This window comes from Xiphophorus hellerii, chromosome 14, assembly GCF_003331165.1.
Source record: "Xiphophorus hellerii strain 12219 chromosome 14, Xiphophorus_hellerii-4.1, whole genome shotgun sequence".
In the NCBI taxonomy this organism is placed as follows: Eukaryota; Metazoa; Chordata; class Actinopteri; order Cyprinodontiformes; family Poeciliidae; genus Xiphophorus; species Xiphophorus hellerii.
In genome coordinates this window covers 18,980,816-19,001,406 of record NC_045685.1, presented here as the reverse complement: position 1 = coordinate 19,001,406, position 20,591 = coordinate 18,980,816, and the positions used below count along the sequence as shown (strand labels likewise).

Here is a 20,591-nt window from a genome sequence, read left to right as displayed (position 1 = left end):
GTTAAATGTATATTTACAAAAACTTTAAGTGCGTTATTTCATTCTTCATTTTGATGGCAAGCAGTGTTCATACAGCCGTGGCCATAAGTTAGTACATCCTTTTAGACATGTTTATGTTTAAATAGATAATAAACAGTAATCTGGTCTTCCTGGGGTTCTTGGGTAAATTTTACTTTCAATTATTTAAATATGATGAATGCATAACTCCACTTTATCATTATTATCTATATCAGAAATGCAGCAAAAACAGATGCAGTGTTAGAAGCCTCAAGTATTCTTGTTGAACAACTTGGAAAAATCTTTGAGCTGCATAAAAGTGAAGCAGGTCTCTCTTGTTTTTTTGAAAGTCTGATCACAGATCAGCTGTTTGGGGAAGTGAAGCACAAACAAAGCTGATATCAGGGATGCTGAGATAACATTTGTTGTTTTGTTGTTCAAAATAATTCAGAATATAACAGATGACAAAATCAAACATTGAAGTCGTTAAGCTTGCAGGGAGCATATGTTGCTCTAAAGTGTCTGATCGTTTCTGTGTTGATGCAGCTGCAGTGAAACCTCAGATTGCCTATGCCAAGGTTACGCTATACCATCCCAAAGTGCCCCATTTGGATGGTGATTATGGGCCACTCTGTATATATTTCCCACAGAAATATGTAGGTTGCCAGTTTTTTATCTTCCATGCTCTCTTTCACTGAGATGATCCAGATGCTTCTGAGCTGAAAGCAGTGCAACTTTTCCTCCCATCCTGGATTCTGTTTGCAGAAAAGGAACGTAAGAATCCATGCATATTTACAAATTAAACCAAATTATTGGGGGAGGGGAAACCATAAGGTGATTGGCTCTTGGTGTGCAGTGAAACAGAAAACCAAGGTGAATGCACCACTGTATTTACTTAGACTGTTCCAAGAACTTGCCACAGTTCTTCTGAAAATGTAGGGTGTGCCTCTTCCTTTTCATGCGATCCCAGACGGACTCCGTCCTTATAAGTTCATAGGGCCGTATCATCTGTTGCAAGGCTTTTCATGACACTGCCGGAGATACTTTTGTTATTGCTTCAGTTCTGACGTTATGGCAGAAGTAAACAAAAGTGTCTCGTGACTTTTGTGGTATCAGATGTGTGAATGCCTTGGAACTTTTGAGTGATTTTAACCCCAAGCAGTTTTTTTCTCTACGTTAACGGAGCTGCAGTTGTCATGCAGCAGTAGGAGAAATGTCTGAAAGTAAAAATTATCTCATTTTTATTCTTTTTTGTTTCATTTATATTCAGCAGAATTGGCTTCCCCTAACAATTTAGATTAGTTTTTCTTTTCTTTTATTAATTTTCAGCTCTGCTTAACCCTTCCAGACCAAACGTATCGCCTAATTTGTAATACCGTAATTCTGAAAAATTGCAACGGTTTCTGAAAGGGGAGACGTTGCACTTTCCAGCCAACATCAGGTTATTACGGTAATTTCACTCTAGTCATAGCAGGAACTGAAATTAATCTGAGAAGCGCTCTTTTAATAGATGGTAAATTGTTAAAATAACTTGCTAGGAATGAAAGTTCCAGTTGTTATGAATAAACGGGCATAAATATGTCCTGTGAGTATATTTACTCACAGGACATTTAAAGAACTGCATACAATTAAAATAACCAAAATATCCAGGCAAAGATTTGAAACTTAGGTCTTAAAGGGTTAAGACTAACTGCAACACAACTTCAACATGAATGAGTAAACATTTTGCAGAGGATTTAAATATAATTTTTTTTCTAAATTAGAATCAAAGTCATTATGCAGGAATAAATCATCTGACAGATGAGACAAGCAGAAGAAAAAATAGTAAATTTCGGGATGCCCCACCCTTGCACTGACCTTTTATTGTATCTATAAAACTGGCAGCTGTATGAAAGGCTTTTTAATCAGACGGTTTCATATGCAGCCTGACAGTTGGCGCTGCTGTAAGCAGCAAATCTGCTCTGGCCTTGGCTGCTCCCGTCTCCACAGGGAGTAATAGAGTATAGAATCTCATAATGTGATAGCAAGCTGATCTGGGGTGAATCACTTGTGGTAGCCCATTTCTGACGCAGATGTTTTCATCCCAGAAAGCTCCCCTGGTGGTATTTAACAGCTGCCCGCTCTGTTGTTAGTAACTGTACGTGTTATGTTGAGCAGCCATGATTGCACTGGGATTCCAGGTAGTAACACACTTCACCGTTAACATTGGCTCAATTTTCTGTCGGTAATCGCTGTGACGAACAGAATTTGTATTTAGTTAACACACCCACACCCACAAACTTGCATGAAAGGTTTAGAAATCAATAAAATTGATATCTGTTCTGCTGTCTCAAAGAACAAAAACAACACACGTTTAAGTAAATGCAGAACAGTTACAGTAAAGCATTTATATGGAGATGCATTGTTGAAAATAGATTTGTCGTGAATTATTATTATTTTATATAAACTAGGAAGATTCCTAAAGCTGGTGCTTCCAATGTGTTTCATTCTGTTAGTTTTATTTCTTTATTTAAAATCTTTCTGTAAATGATACCATTGTATTTTTGTCTAAGCTTTTCATACTGAGACAATCTCTTGCTGACTGCACTGGACATGCAATACTTCGATGTGAATCATCCCACATTTCTTTATTTTTCTTTTTATTTATTTTTTTTTCCAGACATACTGTACCGTAATGTTTTAAACTTCTGAAGAAAACTTTTATAATTTTCAGAAATCCTGAAGAAATGTCAGTCAGGGCCATTTCAAAATATGTCTGCTCCTTTGAATTAAAAGCATTTGGAGTGGATTTGTACAGTACTGGACATAAAAAATAAATGTCATATCTAGCCTGAATGAAAACAGGAACAGCAGCATTTAAACTAGAGTTTGTTTTCTCCTCAAATGTACGACTTCAGAAACCTTTCTTATTTGATTCTCAGCTCCTAACTACCAGATGAAACCCGTTGAAACATACAAACACTCTCTCACAATCTTAATGTTATTTTCATCCATTGCCAGCCTTTATACTGACACACTGTTGTCTTCTTCCTGACATATTTCCAGTTTGCGGAGACATCCACGGCCAGTTCTTTGACCTAATGAAGCTGTTTGAAGTAGGAGGATCACCAGCATCCACACGCTACCTTTTCCTTGGGGACTACGTAGACAGAGGGTATTTCAGTATTGAAGTGAGTCTGTTTGTTATTGTTCTTGTGCGGCCGTAATTGAGCATGATGCTCGCCATGTGTGTGACAGAAGCTTGGTTTATTAATAGCTTTCTCTGATCGTAGATGAAATCAGGCTGCAGATATTGCAGTGATAAAACACTTTTATGATCGTTTCAAACGTAGCCTGGATCGCAAATGTCACAGTGGAGCTGAGGATTATTTTTAATATTCCACAAAATACATGTTTGAAGTATAGGACTTTATAACCAATATACAGTATATGTTTATTGCGGCCTTATCTCTGGAAATGCTTTGTTTAATAATAAAAAATACATATATATGAAATATATTTATAGCGTGTGCTATTCTTGTCTGGTCAGGTGTTTCATTTGAATGTGATGTTTCATCTTTCTGTGTCTTGCAAGCCTGAAATGCGCCACAAAATGTGCTTCATTAATATTTCAGTATGAGCAGAGTTACATGCATTTCTGTGAAGCTGACGATGTTTGACATGATAGCTTTTGATTTTAGCATTAGGAAAGATGAAAAGCCAACTGTTCTGCTCTTATTTTTGTTCCTTCTTGTTGCAGTGTGTGCTCTACTTGTGGGCCTTAAAGATCCTATACCCCAAAACACTGTTTTTGCTGCGTGGGAATCACGAATGTCGACATTTAACAGAGTATTTCACATTTAAGCAGGAATGTAAGTAAAGTATTTTTAAGTTTTTTATTGTTCTTAATGTTTCTTTGACAATATTTGGATGAGCTCATTTTGGATATACAACTATCTAGAACTAACAATTACTTGAAGCCATGCTAGCCACTAGCCTGAACCAAGCTAACGGCTAACAGCTACCTGGAGTCAGGCTAAAAGACACCTGGATCCATTTTACCCTAACAGCTACTCTAATCTAGCAGCAGTCCAGAAACTGATTTACATTGATCCAGAGTTGAGCTAACGGATAACCTACGTTGATCAAATAGTTTTCAGGAGTCAATCATACAGTCACACGGAGCCAAGCTAGCAGTTTCTCTAAACCGCGCTAGCAGCTAATCTGAGCATGGCTAGTCAAAACAGGGCTTACAACTAGCTACAACAAAGTTGAAAGTTCCTCTAAGCCAGATTTAGTTATTTATTTTGGAACTAGATAAACAATTACTTGGAGCCAGGCTTTATAGAACCAGGCTAACGACGAACAGCTACTCAGAGTCAGGCTAAAAGATACGTGGAGCCATTTTATCACCCCCTATTGTTTGTTAGGATAACAACTACACTAAGCTAGGCTATTTACAGTTAAGTTAGCAGCTCTCCATAACCTTCTTTACATTTATCCAGAGTCGAGCTAACGGCTAACAACTCTCAGGAGTCACATAGTTACAAAGAACCAGCCTAGCAGCTTCACTACACTGGGCTAGGCTAGTCTGAGCATGGATTACAACTAGCTTGAGCCAAGTTGAAAGCTATTTCAAGCAAGATAAACAATTACTTTGTTCCAGGATTTCCAGAACCGCTAGCAGCTTTTCTTAGCCACGCTACCAGCTCTCAGTTCTAGGTAGCTGCTAGCAATTAATTAGGCTTCTGAGTCATTCAACTTCTTTCCTGGCAGAGACTAAAATATATTAATAAGTTATTTATCAGGGTCAGTGAATGCTTAGCTGTGCAAACATTATATTTAGAAAATATTAACAACTACTTGGAACTAGGCTAACAATTACAATTGTGAAAAACTGTAATGCAAAAGTTACATTTGGAGTAAAGATCATCTGTTGCAAGCAAATGTTTTTACATTAAACTGCTTTAGGGGTGGAAATTTGCTCCTCAAATTCCTCATTTCTGTCTTTGACATTAAAAAGTTGTGACTACTGTTCTCTGCATGTAAAATACTGGCTACTCATAACCACTCTGCAAAACCCTCCTCAAACAACCTAAACTATCACTTTCAAGTCCCTGCGCAGGTGAAGTAATAGTCTCTTTAAAAAAAAAGCCATATTTTACCTTTTATTGGTATTTACCCATGTCAGAGCTGTTTTTATTGGACTCAGTCGCTGCGGGTAGGAAGAGAAAATCAGCATAAATGACATTTACATTGTGTTCTTCTAAAACTGTTTTCGGGAAGTTTTTTTTTTTTTTTTCGCCAGTGTTGAGAAAGCATTTCCATCCCCGACCAGGACACTGCACCAGTATTGGAGAGCAGGTTTGTTTGACTTGGCATGCTGTTTTCTTGTTCCTGCCCTGTGTTCCCCTCCCTCATCCCTGACAGGTAAAATTAAGTATTCAGAGAGGGTGTATGACGCATGTATGGACGCCTTCGACTGCCTTCCCCTGGCTGCACTTATGAACCAGCAGTTCCTGTGTGTACACGGAGGACTGTCTCCAGAAATCACAAATCTTGACGACATCAGGAAAGTATGTGTATGATCTGACATAGTTTTATAGCTGTTTTACAAAGCTGTGACTTCTGTGTTTGTTTAATCAGCAGATGTTTCTTAATTGCTTTAGAAATGGGACAAAGATTTAGTCAATTTGCTTGTAATTCATAAAGTAGAGTTGTGTCTCCAAACTTGGATACGTAGCATTGCTGTCTTTCTTCTAAATGAAAGAAAAGTGGAAGGAAAATAAGTTTCTTCTCTCAGACTAATTCAATAAATCTAAATGGAGTTTGTGGCTGCAATCAGAGGGCATGCATAGTAGCATTTGCTCCAGCAAAGTGTCCATCATGCAGCCCGCGTAGTCACGAACAAGCGTCAGTTTAAGAAAATCATCATTTCCTGAAAGTAAAGACGTTTATGCTGGTAGAAAAAGATTGCCGTTTTTTTTTTTTTTTGTTCATCCATCTCTACACTGCAAGATTGATTTTTTCTTTGACATCCTCTCTGTATATGGTTTAATATTGATTCAACAGCGATTTAATTACGTGCTAAGCTGCAGTTAAAAGGAAACTTTCACAGGAGCCTCATGTTTTCCTCCACAGCTAGACAGATTCAAAGAGCCGCCAGCTTACGGGCCGATGTGCGATCTGCTGTGGTCAGACCCTCTGGAGGACTTTGGGAACGAGAAGAGCCAGGAGCACTTCACACACAACACAGTGAGAGGCTGCTCCTATTTCTACAGGTAGGCTCTCCATCTCCCAGGACGTTTATTTTATGTGTCGTGGTTGTTCTTTCTCTGCCTCTGAACGTTGCCGTCAGGATTTAGAGAGGGAGCCAGTGAGTTAGGAGCTCAATTCTGCTGCTGGTATTGAACTGCTTATGCAAGCCACAGCTATGTTTTACAGTATGGTGAAAAAGTTTAAATTATTCCAATACCCTTTCACACTAGTGTGAATCAGCCAGTCATTTCGAAGGCGTGGTATGACTTAAAGATTCACCCAAATAATTTTTGCACATCTGTGACTCTGCATCTTACAGGGTCACACCAAATGAGACAGATTTTTTAATATGTCATAAAAGTCCTGCTCCTGTCAACACATCCTGTACCACATGTGTCAAACTCGAGGCCCTTGGGCCAGAACTGGCCCGCCATAGCTTTTTATGTGGCCCTTAAATAGTAAATATTATGTTATCAATCAAATCAGTGCAGTTTTTATCTGGTTCCTGCCAAATTATATGAATCAGTCCCTCCAGTTTATTGAGAATTATCGTGGAAATTCACGCAAAAATCAAAAAAATTCCCGCACTTTTTTGCGTTAATAATTGGGATTTTATTGCAGATTTTTCTCAGAAATTGTCAAAAACTTTTTTACTTGTACTAAACAGCTGCCTCAACCTAAATTGATGTCAGATTATAGTCCATGATCTATAGAGTGAGTAATAAAAAGTCACATTTACCATCATAAATAAACACAAATATTTCCAAATTAGTACCACAAACACTCAGATTTTTGGGGGGGAAAAAATCACAAAAAGAATCGTGAAATCCTGGGGGACTGAAAATATGTTCAATAATATTTAATTTTAGGAACTGATTGATATTTTAACAGTTGTGAACAGGTTTAATCAATACATTCTGGCTCAACCGGCCCTTTAAGAGCATTCATAATCTTGATTTGGCCCAAAACGAAAATGAGTTTGACACTCCTGTCCTTTACCATGACTGTCTAAAATTATTTTAAAAATAAAGTTATTTCACTACTTATGGCTCTAGTGGTGCAATAAAATTTTATTCCCACATGATCAAGTTGATTCTTATTATGGAAATAAAATAAAGTGAGAAGGAAAAGTAATGCACCTGGTCATGATTCAGCAGAACACTGTACACTTCACCCCACTGATCTCCAATATACTGAGGCATTTCACAGTGAGGCATTTTAAGACTTCAATTTTGAAGCTTTATAATGTAAACAATACAAAAAAGATAGATGTAAAAAAACCCAAACATTAATTTGACCTCAAAACTTCAAGCTCTATGATGCGGGAAAGTAATAAGCTTTGTTTAAAGAAATTTCTTTCTAGACATTCAATTTTCCACTCAACCCTGTAAAGGTATTCTGCTATTAAAATTGGCTTTTTGTAGTTTTTGGTAATTAAATCAAAACACTCTTGTTATATTATTCACTCTTGGCTCCATCATCATGAAAACATTTTTTATTTGACCTAAAAATACACGTTAGACACAAATGTGTCTAAAATGTAATGAGATGAAACGTCTTAATCAGGCGTTGGGGCGACAAGCCCCTCACACGTGGGAGCGGCTAAGTTTTTGGGAAATCATAGTCACTGATTTTACAGAAGAGCTGTGAATTCAACCCGTTGGAATGACACGCAACATTTTATGAACCGTGCGATGCTGTGAGCGCTGTGGTGGAGCCAGCTGCTCATAGTCAGAAAAAAGCAAAAGCAATTCACCGTCCTACCACTTCCTGTTGTCTTCTTTGTGGTTTTCAGCAGTAGTCGCATCTTGATCTCATGTCTCCATTGCAGTTTTCCCATTCAGCTGAAAAACCACTTCATCCTAGAGCAACAACTTTTTATCAAAAAACCCGTGTGTTTTCAAAATGTATGTGTTTCTATCGAGCAAGTTTATTTTCAAAATTTGAAAATAAATGCTATGATTAATGGCAGTCAGTGATGCTGCGTTTCAGAGGAATTCCTGAGACTTCTCCGACTGTCGACAGTACTTCTGCAGCTGCCGTCGGCTGAGCCGAATAACTGAACAGGCAGAGGAAAAGCTGGGAGCAAGCAGCTTGCACTGTAACAAAATGTAATGAAGTGGCACATTACCACAAGGCACAGTCCTTTCTCTAAATGCATTCCCTTCTCCCTCCACTCCAATTATTGCCTGAGCGACTCTTATTTGCCCTCAGTGTGCCACAGGCAGGAGAAGTAGTGAGAAATGCCTCAAGGCTTTAAATGAGAGCAGACTCTTTTTATTTATTTGATGGCAGGTGTTTTATAGCTGCCTCCCTAATTGTGTTTCAATGTACCTGCTCATAAAGTGACTCATTGTGTGTCGGTTGTGGGCGTACATTGTTGTCTTTGCTTACTCTAAATGAGCTGTTACATTTCAGATCCACAAGTGGTTCTGTTTTCTCAGGAATGTCCATCACTGGGGGGTTTTATGCAGCTGAAACCAGAAAGGAACGAAGGGTATGCAGTCCCCTTTTCACCTCAAACACATCACGCTAATGTCAGAAATCATCCCAGTTAACCCCTCTGACATTTTGGGTGGAAATTCCTCCCGCATCGTGTTTTCATCAGCGTCCGACGCCTCGTCTGCCCAGGGGACGGCCGCTAATTGGCTTCACACTGGCTTTCTGTATTTTTGAGACAGTTTCGGCTCGAAGCTGAAGGAGAGAGACGGAGACGCTTCTTACAGCGCTCCCAGTCAGAAACCATCAGCCTGTTTGGTTGTGACTGTCTTGCAGATTTTCCCCGATGCCGCCGGCTTGCTTCGAACACGTTCACAAATGCAACTCAGGCATGAAATTGCGCATGCTTCTGAAAGACTCGCTTTTTGTTTCAGGCTCCACAAAGCGCATAGATCGGTCAACCTGAAGGAACCTTTTCTTTCTTTTTTTTAAATTCTTTTATTGATGCTATTTAATTAAAGAAAAGAATCTAAAGTGAAATCAGAAATCTGAATTATAGTCCAACAAACCAACATTTGGCTCATGCCTTCTTCTGCTGCTGCAGGAGGATTAGAGAACAAATAACACATTAGTTTCTAATAATCTGCTGGAATCTGCTTGTAGCTCGTTATCGTTTGTTGTTGCTACAAAAAACTCAAATGTTCTTTCGCTGAGATTGTTGATGATTCTTATGCTAATTGAATCAGTTTCTATGGTTAGCTTCTCTACCAATCATGAAAGCTGGCAAAAACAGCCATTTTATATATCTTTATTTATTAATGTGGGCTTGATTTCTGAAGAATTATCTCCACTAAACGACTGCATGAAGAGGAGCAAAATATCCAAAATAATTCAAATTGCTGGAACTTCATTACATTTTGTCTCTGTGCAGCTACAGAGTTTAATGTATTTTACTGGAGTTTTGTACGATAGCTTTAGCTAAACAACTAACGATTGTTTTTGTAATCGGTTATTCTAATAAATTATCATTTAAGAAAAATGTGTACATTCTGCAGATTTTTCATTTAATCACTTTTAAGCTTATTTCATACATTAGGCTACATTAAGAAAAGGCAAAAAAATTATTTAATTCATTTTTCAAATGACAAAATAAGCCTTTCATTGCTCAAACTGCAACAGCATGGCCTTCCTTTAGTTTATCTTGGATCATTTGTAGCATCTGCAGAACATTACAGGCAAAAAAGGTGGGTTTTGTTTCTTAAATGCAAAATGTTTATATTTTTTGTGTAGTTTTAGTATAATTACTACTGAGTATGCTGCTCTTTCAGCAAATTGTCTTTTTTTTTGAGTTTCTGTGCTCCAGTTAGCAATTTATTACTAAATTAGTTTGTTTATTTTCATAAATTAATCAAATGAATCGTTTCAGACCTGTGATAGACCAACACTAAGTTGTGCATGTTTGCATGCAGCTCTCTCTATTGTAAAATACCCCTAACAGAATCGACTGTGAAGCCCCAGAGGTTTGTTAGAAAACATTTGTGAGCAAAACAACATCATGAAGATCAAGGAAGACAGAAAACCGGTCAGGAAGAAACAAAGTTTAAACCAAGGTTAGGTTATAAAGCGCTGCAGCTTTAACAGGATTTAACAGCAGCACTGAGCACTCCACAAATCTGGCCTTGATGGAGGAGTAAAAAGAAGATACCTGCTGTTAACAAGCCAGTTTACCACCATTTATGTTGAGAAATAAAGAATAATGTGTTTTTTTATGAAGGTCTGGTCAAATAAGACCAAAACCAGAAGAAAAAATTGAAACATGTGTCAGAAAACTAATACTTCATTTCACCCTGAACTCACCATTCCCATTGTGAAACATGGTAGTGGCAGCATCATGGTGTGGGAATGCTTTTTTTTTTTTTTCTCCAGTAGGATCAGAGAAGCTGGTCAGATTTGATAGGAAGATGGAGGGAGTTAACTACAAATGAATGGCCTATTCAAAGTAATTTCAACAAAACGGATTACATTTCTTCTCTATTTGATCTAATTGAGCTACTTTGCAAAAAAGAATATACAGAAATGATGTGTAGATGTATGAAGATAGAACTATTAACAAAGGGGTGCCCAAAGTCGGTCCTGGAGGGCCGGCATCCTGCACATTTCAGTTCTCTCCCTGCTGGTACCAACAACCTCTTCAGCAGGTCAATGTTCTTCTTAGGCCTCTAATGAGCCATCATTTGATCCAGGTGCGTTAAACCAGGGAGAGAACTAAAACATGCAGGATGCCAGCCCTCCAGGACTACACCTGCCAGATTTTTCAGATTTTTATTTGTAAAAGTAAAAATTTTAATTAAACCATATATGGTATTCTTTCCACTTCATATTTGTGCACCAACTTGTTGGTCCATCACATAAAATCCCAGAATAACCCACAGGTTTGTGTCTGTGACGTGACGAAACGTGTAAAAGTTCAGTAACCATGAATAGTTTTAAGAGGCGATGCATGTCATTATGAAACCACTGTGTTTTCTTGATTGCAGAACAGGAATTACATTTTAAAAAGCTTCTTTGAAATCAGCAGGATTCGCCGCAGAAGAAAAACGTGCGGCTCGGTCCTGATTGCAGCGTGTGGGAGTTGAGTTCATCTCCGAGCGCCGTTGTTGCAGGGGTGTTTGAGCTTGGATCGCAGAACTTAGTTTTTTGAGCAAGCGCAGCAAATTACTTGATTGAACCACAAAACGTTTTGATATCCGAGGGTGTTTGTGTATTTTTGAGATTTTCCAAGTGGCTATTTATAACAGACACTGAAGTAGAGCCGGTGAAACGAGCACAAAGTGATACGTTTTCTTTTTAGACTAACAAACAGCCATATTTTCAAGTAGCAGCTGATTTGAAATAAAACGTTTTTGACACTAAACACAGTAAAGAAGCTCGGCTAACAACACTGAGTGGCTGTTATGTCATCAAACCAAAGATCACTTGGAGAGACAGTCTCCATTTTTGATGGAAGAAGTTCTTCCACATTCATGTTTTTCAGATGTTACGCAGCACCGTCGCTCATTCATGCAAGCTGCGCTGACTTTATTCATTACAAATGATTCACAAACCCCTGACATCCTCTGGGGGTGTCGATCGTTTTTCTTCTCAGAAACTCCGTTTTTTAAAGTCGGATTGAGACGACATCAAGTCATGCTGTTTGCCGGTGACATTTTTTCTTGTGCTGTTTTTGCTGTGAGCAGAGGAGGCTGCTGCTCCTGCGGGATGAAAGCTGCCTCCACGTGCTCCAGTTTGATTGTTGGCAGTGAGGCTTTTGGTTTTACTGCTCGCAGACTAAACAAGCATAAATCGGCATCTAATAGTTTCCAGAGACGGCTCTTCTTCTTTTTTTTTCCCTTGAAGAAGCAGCCTAAAATGAATCATCTCCCTTTTTTTATTATAATTTCATTGAAAAATAAACTATTTAGCATTTAAGAGGGGTCAAACCTGGTGCTCCTATACAGCATATTTGAAAACGGCAAACATTTTATCAGCGAAAGAAATGTGGGTCTCCTGTTGAGGATACAGTGTATAAAAACACTAAAGCAAACTAGTCTTTTATTGCTGCAGCATAATTTTGCACTAAAAAAAGATATAATCAAGCCAAAAAAAGAAGAAAAAAATGTTTATAAAAATAAGGAAAATGAGAAAAAATATATATTTTTAGACTTTTATGTCCATTTGTAATACAAACCTTTTCTAGCTAGCAAAATATTTTTAGGATCCTTTTGTTGGTAATATGCAACAAATAGATATTTTTTTGTTAGAAAGAAAGGACGTCTTCACAGTAGGAAAGACAGGAGAACATTCTTTACAAAGTAAGTCATTTGTGTGTTGATTTTAAAAGGTCAGAAAATGGCTAAAATACTAGTCTTATTTAGTGGAGGAACACATGTCATGTTCTTATAGCCTAGATTACATCTAAATTGATTTAGATTATTTCTGTATAGAAAACATGTTAGTAGATTTTACTAAAATGTTGTACATTTAGTTTGTTTTTCACAATAACTAATTGATTAGCTAACTACTAGCTAATTACGATTATGTATCGATAAGACAAACAGAAAAAGATTTAAGACTAAAATGTTGTGAATAATGAAAATAAACCAATCAATTCAAAAACTACAAGCAATTCGTATCAGTCAATATCGATAATAACCAATAACGATAATTTTCTCTGCCTACATCTCCCAGAATGCAGTGCGGTTCTGGTTTGGGGTAAAGTGAATATTCTACATTGAATATTGAACATTTTATTTATTAATATTGATCACATGTCTATTGTGATAAATATTGTTATTGATTGACTTTCATTCCCACAACATCAAAAACATTTTCCCAGTCGTATTCACTTGTGGATTAAATGTAGCATATTTTAAATTTAATCTCTTTCATTTTATGAGGCAGTGGTGCAGAAGCTCAACTCTCGCTCTCTCGCTCTCAGCAATGTGTGATTAAGGATAACAAAGTTCAAAGCAAATAACTTTACAAAGCAGTAGAAAAAGTTTAAGTTATTTTTCTTCATATCAGAGAGAAGGCAACTAAAGAGGAATGGTCAGATATCTCTACTTCTGTTTGCTCTAACTCGATGAAATAAAGTGATGTATTGGCAAAAATGAATAAATGTTGTGAAAATGCAGTAGATAAAGATAAATGTATATATTTGTGCAGGATGTTTTGTATATTTTACAGAAAATTCTGGGCTAAATGTCTGTAGGAGCTGCAGTTGGTGCTGGAATAAACTTAGTCTGTTTGTCCGATGTTTCTTTGAGCTCAATCAGTAATACCTTTGGCCTTATTTAGTTTTTGCTATTGATCGTTTTTCTTGGGGCTTTCTGGGATTTTCTTGACGTTTGAGTGAGCTAAAAGTCTCTTTTCTTCAACAGCTACCCTGCAGTCTGTGACTTTCTACAACACAATAACTTATTATCTGTCATCCGGGCCCATGAAGCACAGGACGCTGGGTGAGTGTAGCTTTCTTTGTCTTTTCCACATCACACTGCCACGCAGCCGAGCGGCTCAGGGCAGGGAGTGAAATGAGAAATCTCAGGAGGTTTCTTTAAAGCCTGTCTGGGGAGCAGGATGGGCGCAGTGTGAACTATGCGTTAATCCAAGAAATGAAAATGAATCCAGCTTGGGAGACCGAGCCGGCCACATGTGATGCAACACGAATGAGTCATGTAGACATTGCTGAGCTCTGATTCAAAAAGTTAAGGTTGACGGGAACTCGCAGTTACAGCTGCTGCACAGTGAAAAGGAGGCACAGCAGGACGCGGAGGGAGAGTTTACCCTGCTTTCATACATCAACCAGACTCCACACTCTTTGAAAAGATGAAAAAATAAATAAACGGGTTACTGGATGTGTTTAGCTGATTTTTTGTTTTTTTTTCCTCTGAGGAAGGTGGGAAGGCTCGGCACAAAGTTGTTTACCATTGCACTCCCACTGTGTGGCCACATGGGACGCCTCGCCGCTTCTCGGATATGAATCCGACCGCACGTCTAATTGCACTACTCCGCATCACTTATGTCCAATAAGAAACTCACAAGGGGCCGTTTACCCTCAGGTGTAGCACGCGAGACGTCGTAAGCTGTAGTCGCACTCAGACATTTGCGGCTTTATCGAGAAAGTCTGAACTTGACGGCTAGATTCAGTTACTGCCACCTCGCTTGAGTCGTAACACTGGGATTTGCTCTCCGCGGGGGGGGGGGGGGACGGGGGGGGGGACCAAGGTGTCCACAAATATCAGCTCCGGACAAACACACACCCAACATGTACAAACAAAAGGGCCATAAAAATGTCACCGCCGATCACATCACGGCGGCCCGGTTGTTCTAAGATAAACTAAATGCCTCTCTTTTGGGTGTTTCCCCAGATACCGCATGTACAGAAAGAGTCAGACCACTGGCTTCCCGTCCCTTATCACCATCTTCTCAGCTCCGAACTATCTTGACGTCTACAACAACAAAGGTAGGTTGAGTGACGCTGTCACTTTTGTAGGCTTTGAAATTTCAGGACGAAAATAGGACCTGCTTGTCTAAGAACGTCCCTTGAAAATAGTTTTGCATAATGGCTGATTTGGCTTGTTTTGGACTAAAATTATATGTCAGAATATATTACATTACCATCTGCCTAGAATTGCTTCTCATATTGTGTCATTACTAATGTTTTAAAAGCTTCATAAGGACACCACAATTTAAACGGGGGATATTTTTGTGAAATATTATGGAAACGTATGTTAATAGAATTAGTCTGTTGAAAATAGATATTTATGTTTTTAGTTACTTGCTACAACGTTAAGATTAAGCTAATCTTCAGTATTTGATATAATTTGACAGCCTTTCAGCTGTAGCTGCTTGTCCCATTTTCCCAAATGAAACATTTGCTTCCTTTTAGGATTCACTGAATTTTTCTAATTCTTAATATTAATTGTTGTTTTTTCAGTTCTAAACAATCCAAAGTGTTGAGTTAAATATTATATTTTTGTTTATATGTAGTACTTCTTAACATTTTGAGCATCATATTCAGACTCTTTATGATTTTATTGAAAATAAATCGCATCGTGTCACAATTACAAATTTTTCTGGACGATAAATTGTCCCAGAAATTATAGCGATAAGCGATATTATTGTCATTTTGAGACTATTTTCAACTAACATCATAATGATTATGGCATATTACTGCAGATATACCCTCTTAAAGATTAGAAAAACTCATTTCTGCCGCGGCCCCAGGCTTCCGCCGCGGTGAGCACGGAAGCCTGGGGCGCGAGCCCGGGTGGAGCCGCCGCGGGTGCAGATCTTGGTGGTAGTAGCAAATATTCATTTAACACTGGAAAACATTTTAAATATCCAAAATAAATAAGCAAAACACCAAAACAAAGATAATTAAAACAGATTAGGAAGACTCCATAACCACAATTGCATTTCAAAAAATATTAATTATTCGGCTTAGACTAGGAAAACAGGCTAAAGAGGAAGGTAGTGCAAGCTAATTACTTACTAAAATGCCAGCTTTTCAACGATGTTAAAGGGAATCATCTCTTTATTTATTGTTATTCAAATGGAAATGATTGTTCTCATTTTAGTTTATCATGAGATTAATTGATTTATTGCTTATTGTGAAGAGGCTTAATCATATCCATCGCCCACATTATCATTGTGTTACAAAGTAGCTTTGTTCCCGTTGCACATTCTGGTGCCTTATAAGCTGTGCTTCTGCCTCCAGCACCAAACTGGGTTGGCTTTGTGCTGCAAGTCGGCACCGGCCCCCTCCCATCCGCCCTCCAGAACAGACAGTATCTGCTCTTACTGGACGGGGGCGGATAGAGGGTGGGGTGGACTATGGGATGGATGCGGCGTTGGGCCAAGCACAGGAAATAGAAGTGGGAAGGAAAGAGTGATGGGGCTGGTGCATGCAGTTTTGCAATCCATCTTGTGATGAAATGCCATAAGGCTGCAGTGTGGCTGCTGTGAGGACCCAACACATAGGAGCCGGGGGTTTTCCTTTCTCTGTTTTCCCCTTTCTTTTTTCCTGCCCTGTTTTGCAGGTATGCAGTCTTTAATGTGAGCTTGTATTACCTTCTCTCCATTTTGTTTTTCTATTTATTTTTTCCCCCACATGTTGCCTCCTTCGCAGTACCATAAAGACAGAAATAGCGCAGCTGCCAGGGTCGTTGTTTATTCTTAGGGAACCTTTTTGTTCCATCCCAACTAATCTTCCGATGGCTCGCAGTCAACACAATACAAACAAACACACTTGTGACAGGCTTGTATTGGTTGTAGTTTTGGCTTTCTACCACTTGGAAAAATCCTTTGCATGCTTTGAGCACCGTTTGGAGAAGTTAAAATATCTCATTTTGGCTGCCAACTGGACTGCAGTGATTATCAGATGGGATTGCCGTTTGTGTTTGGTTGTCACTGCTTACCTTTGAAAGGCAAATGTTACCTATTTTTCTTATCTTTTGATGCCTGTCAAAACTTTCTTTTTGGCTGTCTCATAATGACTAGTTTTTGGCTTCCTGTTATTACCAATGTAATTATTTGTTTCATCTGTCTGTTTACTTGACTTGATCATTTAGATATATTTTTCTCTCTCTGTTAGCTCATTGTTTGTCTTATTTTCACCAAGTAAGCAGCAGCAGCTAATGTGTTGTTTTAATCTGTTAGTAAGTGCAGGTTTTCTGTCTCTTCTAACATTTATTGCATAAACATGCTTCACTATTGGAGTTTTTTAAATCTATCACCTGGAAATCTCCATCAAGTGATAGAAGGCCAACTTTGTAATTGTCTTTATGTGTTTCTGAATGTTCAAGTCTGAATCTATCACCGCTCAGAGTTTTCGGGTGTGATCATTAGTTTCTAGCTGTAATAATTGAAGCTGACTCTTGATCATTCCCTTTTTAGGTCCAAAGATAAGTTCAGTTTTGGTTTCCTTCAGCTGAGTTGATTTGTTTTGTGCAGCTTAAAGGGGTTCAGTGTCATTTGGCGACATTATGATGTATAATGTCTATCATCTGCGTAGTTATGACGGCTAATCCTATTTGAAATAATCTGAGCTAGCAGGAACATATAGATGTTGAATACGAAGGGCCCAGAATTGAACCTTGGAGTAACCCGCATGTTGACCCATACTTTAGAGCACATGTGTCAAACTCAAGGCCCATGGGCCAAATCCAAATCCATTATTGTAGAAATTCATGCAAAAATCAACAAATCCCCAGACTTTTTTGTGCTAATAATTAGGAGTTTATTGCAGATTTTTTTCAAGAAGTGTCAAAAACTTTCTTACTTGTACTAAACAGCTGCCTCAGCCTTAACTGATGTCAGATTATAGTCCATGATCTATAGAGCGAGTAATAAAAAGTCACATTTACCATCATAAATAAACACAAATATTTCCAAATTAGTACCACAAACACTTTGATTTCCATTGGAAAATAATCACAAAAAGAATCATAAAATCCTGGAAGGACTGAAAAGACGTTCAATAATATTTAATTTTAGGAATTGATTAATAAATTTAACAGTTTGTGAACAGGTTTTATCAATACATTGTGGCACAACCGGCCCTTTAAGAACATGAATGATCTTGATTTGGCCCAAAACGAAAATGAGTTTGCCAGCCCTGCTTTAAGAGCTTACAGAGGCTTTTTGGCGGTGGGGAGAAAAAAATGCCTTTCTGTGGACTTTTGGGCTGCATTTTTATTAATGTGCACCACATTCAAATATTTTAAAAAATATCCTTTTTGGAACCAAGATGGAGCATTTTAAACTGATTTTCCATCAATTCATACCTGCAGCTGTGTAAGCCTAATAATTTTCTGTAATTTGCATAAGTACATGGTTTATTATTTTCGTGGACAAAGCACCAAAACTGGCTCCAGCCCAGGGGCCTTTAATCTTCTCAATCCGGCCTTGCCTCATGTGATTTTAAATTTTTTTTTGTCTGATAAAACGTTACCTATTGACACTAAGGCGGCAGCCTGACGCCTCTAAATCACTTCACGTTGCCGTTCAGGTCGGCTTTCTATGACGACCCCTCCTACACTGAGGTGGCACTTAATTGAGAAACAACACAAATCGTGAATCCAGATCCACTTTATTTACAAAGCTTCTTTTTTTTTTTTTAAATGTGTTCATCCAAAGAGCAGCACTAAAACGGGTCAAACCAAGACACAAATTATAACTAAATGGAATGAAAACAATAAAAGCAGAACAAAATGTACTACAAAGACAATTAGTGTGTGAGAAACACTCTCACAGTGTCAAAAGTCTCTGAAATTTAGTGTTTTTAAGAGAGATTTAAAAACTGCAAGAGAAGAAGCCTGTCTAATATTTAATAACATCTTGCTCCATTGTTTTAAAGTCACGACTGAAGAGGTCTGATCTCGTCTGAGCTTCAGTTTAGGTTTAGGTGCCACCAACAAAAACTAGTCAGCTGATCTTAGGGCCTTTGAAACATAAGACTGAAGCAGGTCATAGAGGTACAAAGCAACAAGACCATTAATGCATTTAAAATAACAAAAGAAGGATTTTATAAGTCACTTCTTTGGCACACAAATCAAAGGGTTGCAAATCTTAAGTTTGTGTCTAATATTAAGGTCTTAAAATGCCTTAAATCAATTTAAACAGTAAGTTGGTCTTAAATTTCTTGGCAGAACTACTTAATATCTCTGTATAATGGATATTCTTTTTCTTGAGGACCTTTTTGTCAGGCAGAAGTTTGAGTTACACTGGTTGAGGCTATTGGTAACTAATATACCCTGGTATGCTAGCTAGCTAGCTTTTTTGTGTCTGTCATCTAAGTGCTAGTTTATCGCCAGTTGGTTGGAAAAAGTTTGTATGTTTCTGTGGGGATATACAGTAGATCTTAAACTTCATTCATATTGGTTCTATAAAAAGATCTTAAAAAGTCTTAGTTGGCGAAACGTGAAGAAATCCTGAGTCGTGTAGAGCCAAGAATATGCTAACTGGATAGATAAACTACTTGCACTTGATTTTATTTAAGTGTATCGGGGTGAAGATAGAGTATATACAAATGCACAACATGTTTTTTAGTTTGTTTGTTTTGTTTTTTTATTCAATTTGAAAGCTTTTGTCATTTTCTTGCAATTACACACAACTTTGTATAGGTCTGTCTCATTAAATCCCAATGAAATAAGCAAATTATTCAATATTTGTAAGATACAGTTTATGCGGGAGATCTGAAAGTAGATTTCCAAGCACTAACCATCCAAGTTCTCATGTTACAAATAAACAGTTACCAGTCCTGCTGATTCTCCTCCAGTCAGTCATGTAGGTGGTCTTCATCGGTAGAACCCAAACCGGCGTCATGAATCGCAGCGCTCTCCGCTTCGTCCACCCAGCTACGCCCCTGTGATTGATGGCCAGTCGAGTGGGCGCATAAATCTTAACGGCGAAGGAGGGAGGCATCAGCAGCTCCCATCAATCCTGCGCCGGCGGGGGGGTGAGGAATCGACCAATGAGACGTCTCCACGTGGGAGGAAAATAATGTAGCGAAAAAAATCCACCTCCGCTCAAAGTGGGGGAAGCAGGAGTAAATGGAAGTTGTAGCTGAGGCAGAATAATCAAACGAGTGAATGATCAGAAGGATGTGACTCTCTGAAGAAGCCACCTGTTGCTTCTTCACCCTGAAATGTGGAGCTTTTAAATGAATCTGTAGAGTGTTTAGTTGATGGCCGGCTGTCCGTCAGCAGTCCGCTCGTTCCGGCAGAGCCTTGTAAGAGGCTGTTTTAGATGGGGTAAAAAAATGGCTGCAGGGATGTGACAGATTTCCTAGTTTCTTCCTTCTCAGTTTTAAGTCCGGAAGGCTGTGCAGTGTAGGAGGAGAAAGGTCGACAGGTTGAAGGAAATCAACAATGCCTCTTGGACTCCTTTCATGTTTAGTAAAGAGATAGCAACAGGGTTGATGGAGTGGAAATTTACATGAAGGGAAAAAAAGTGAAAGGATGCCAACGCGGAGACGACAGGTATCGGTTTATGCTTCCATTTCCTCGCTGCGTTCGGCGAAATGGAACGGGATGATCGGCCTCCGGCTCCTGCCGCTGGAATACAGAGTAGGCCGGAAGCTCGAGGCGATGAGGATGCAGGAACGCTGCGGGGAATTCATCTCTCCCCTCTCACATCGAAGTGCCAGGAAGAGAAGAAGAATATCCCCTGCCTGCAGATGCCTGTCCATCTGTTAACACTCCGGCCCATTCTGGGCGTCTCTTTCGGTTTACTGTAAACTAAACTTTTCACGTTCAGTCCAACGAGACTAATGAGCAAAAGATGCTGGAAATGCACCAATACATCACCAGTATTATTAGACAAGTATTAAATAAATCAGTTAAAATTCTGGTTCCTATATCGTTGCATTCATTAGT

At 38.6% G+C, this 20,591-nt stretch overlaps 1 protein-coding gene across 5 annotated transcripts in view; it reads left to right on the top strand.

The window, feature by feature from the left end:
* LOC116732205 (serine/threonine-protein phosphatase 2B catalytic subunit alpha isoform) overlaps nt 1–20,591 on the top strand; it is a 95,902-nt gene that overhangs the window by 56,145 nt on the left and 19,166 nt on the right. For all 5 annotated transcript variants that reach the window (XR_004341736.1, XM_032582237.1, XM_032582239.1 and 2 more), the window contains exons 3-8: nt 3,043–3,167; nt 3,737–3,848; nt 5,407–5,552; nt 6,118–6,257; nt 13,593–13,670; nt 14,580–14,674. Coding sequence is in view for 4 of the 5 variants with exons in the window: in XM_032582237.1 (XP_032438128.1) it covers nt 3,043–3,167; nt 3,737–3,848; nt 5,407–5,552; nt 6,118–6,257; nt 13,593–13,670; nt 14,580–14,674 (696 nt within the window). In the remaining variant the exon portion in view is untranslated. The remainder of the gene's footprint in view (nt 1–3,042; nt 3,168–3,736; nt 3,849–5,406; nt 5,553–6,117; nt 6,258–13,592; nt 13,671–14,579; nt 14,675–20,591) is intronic.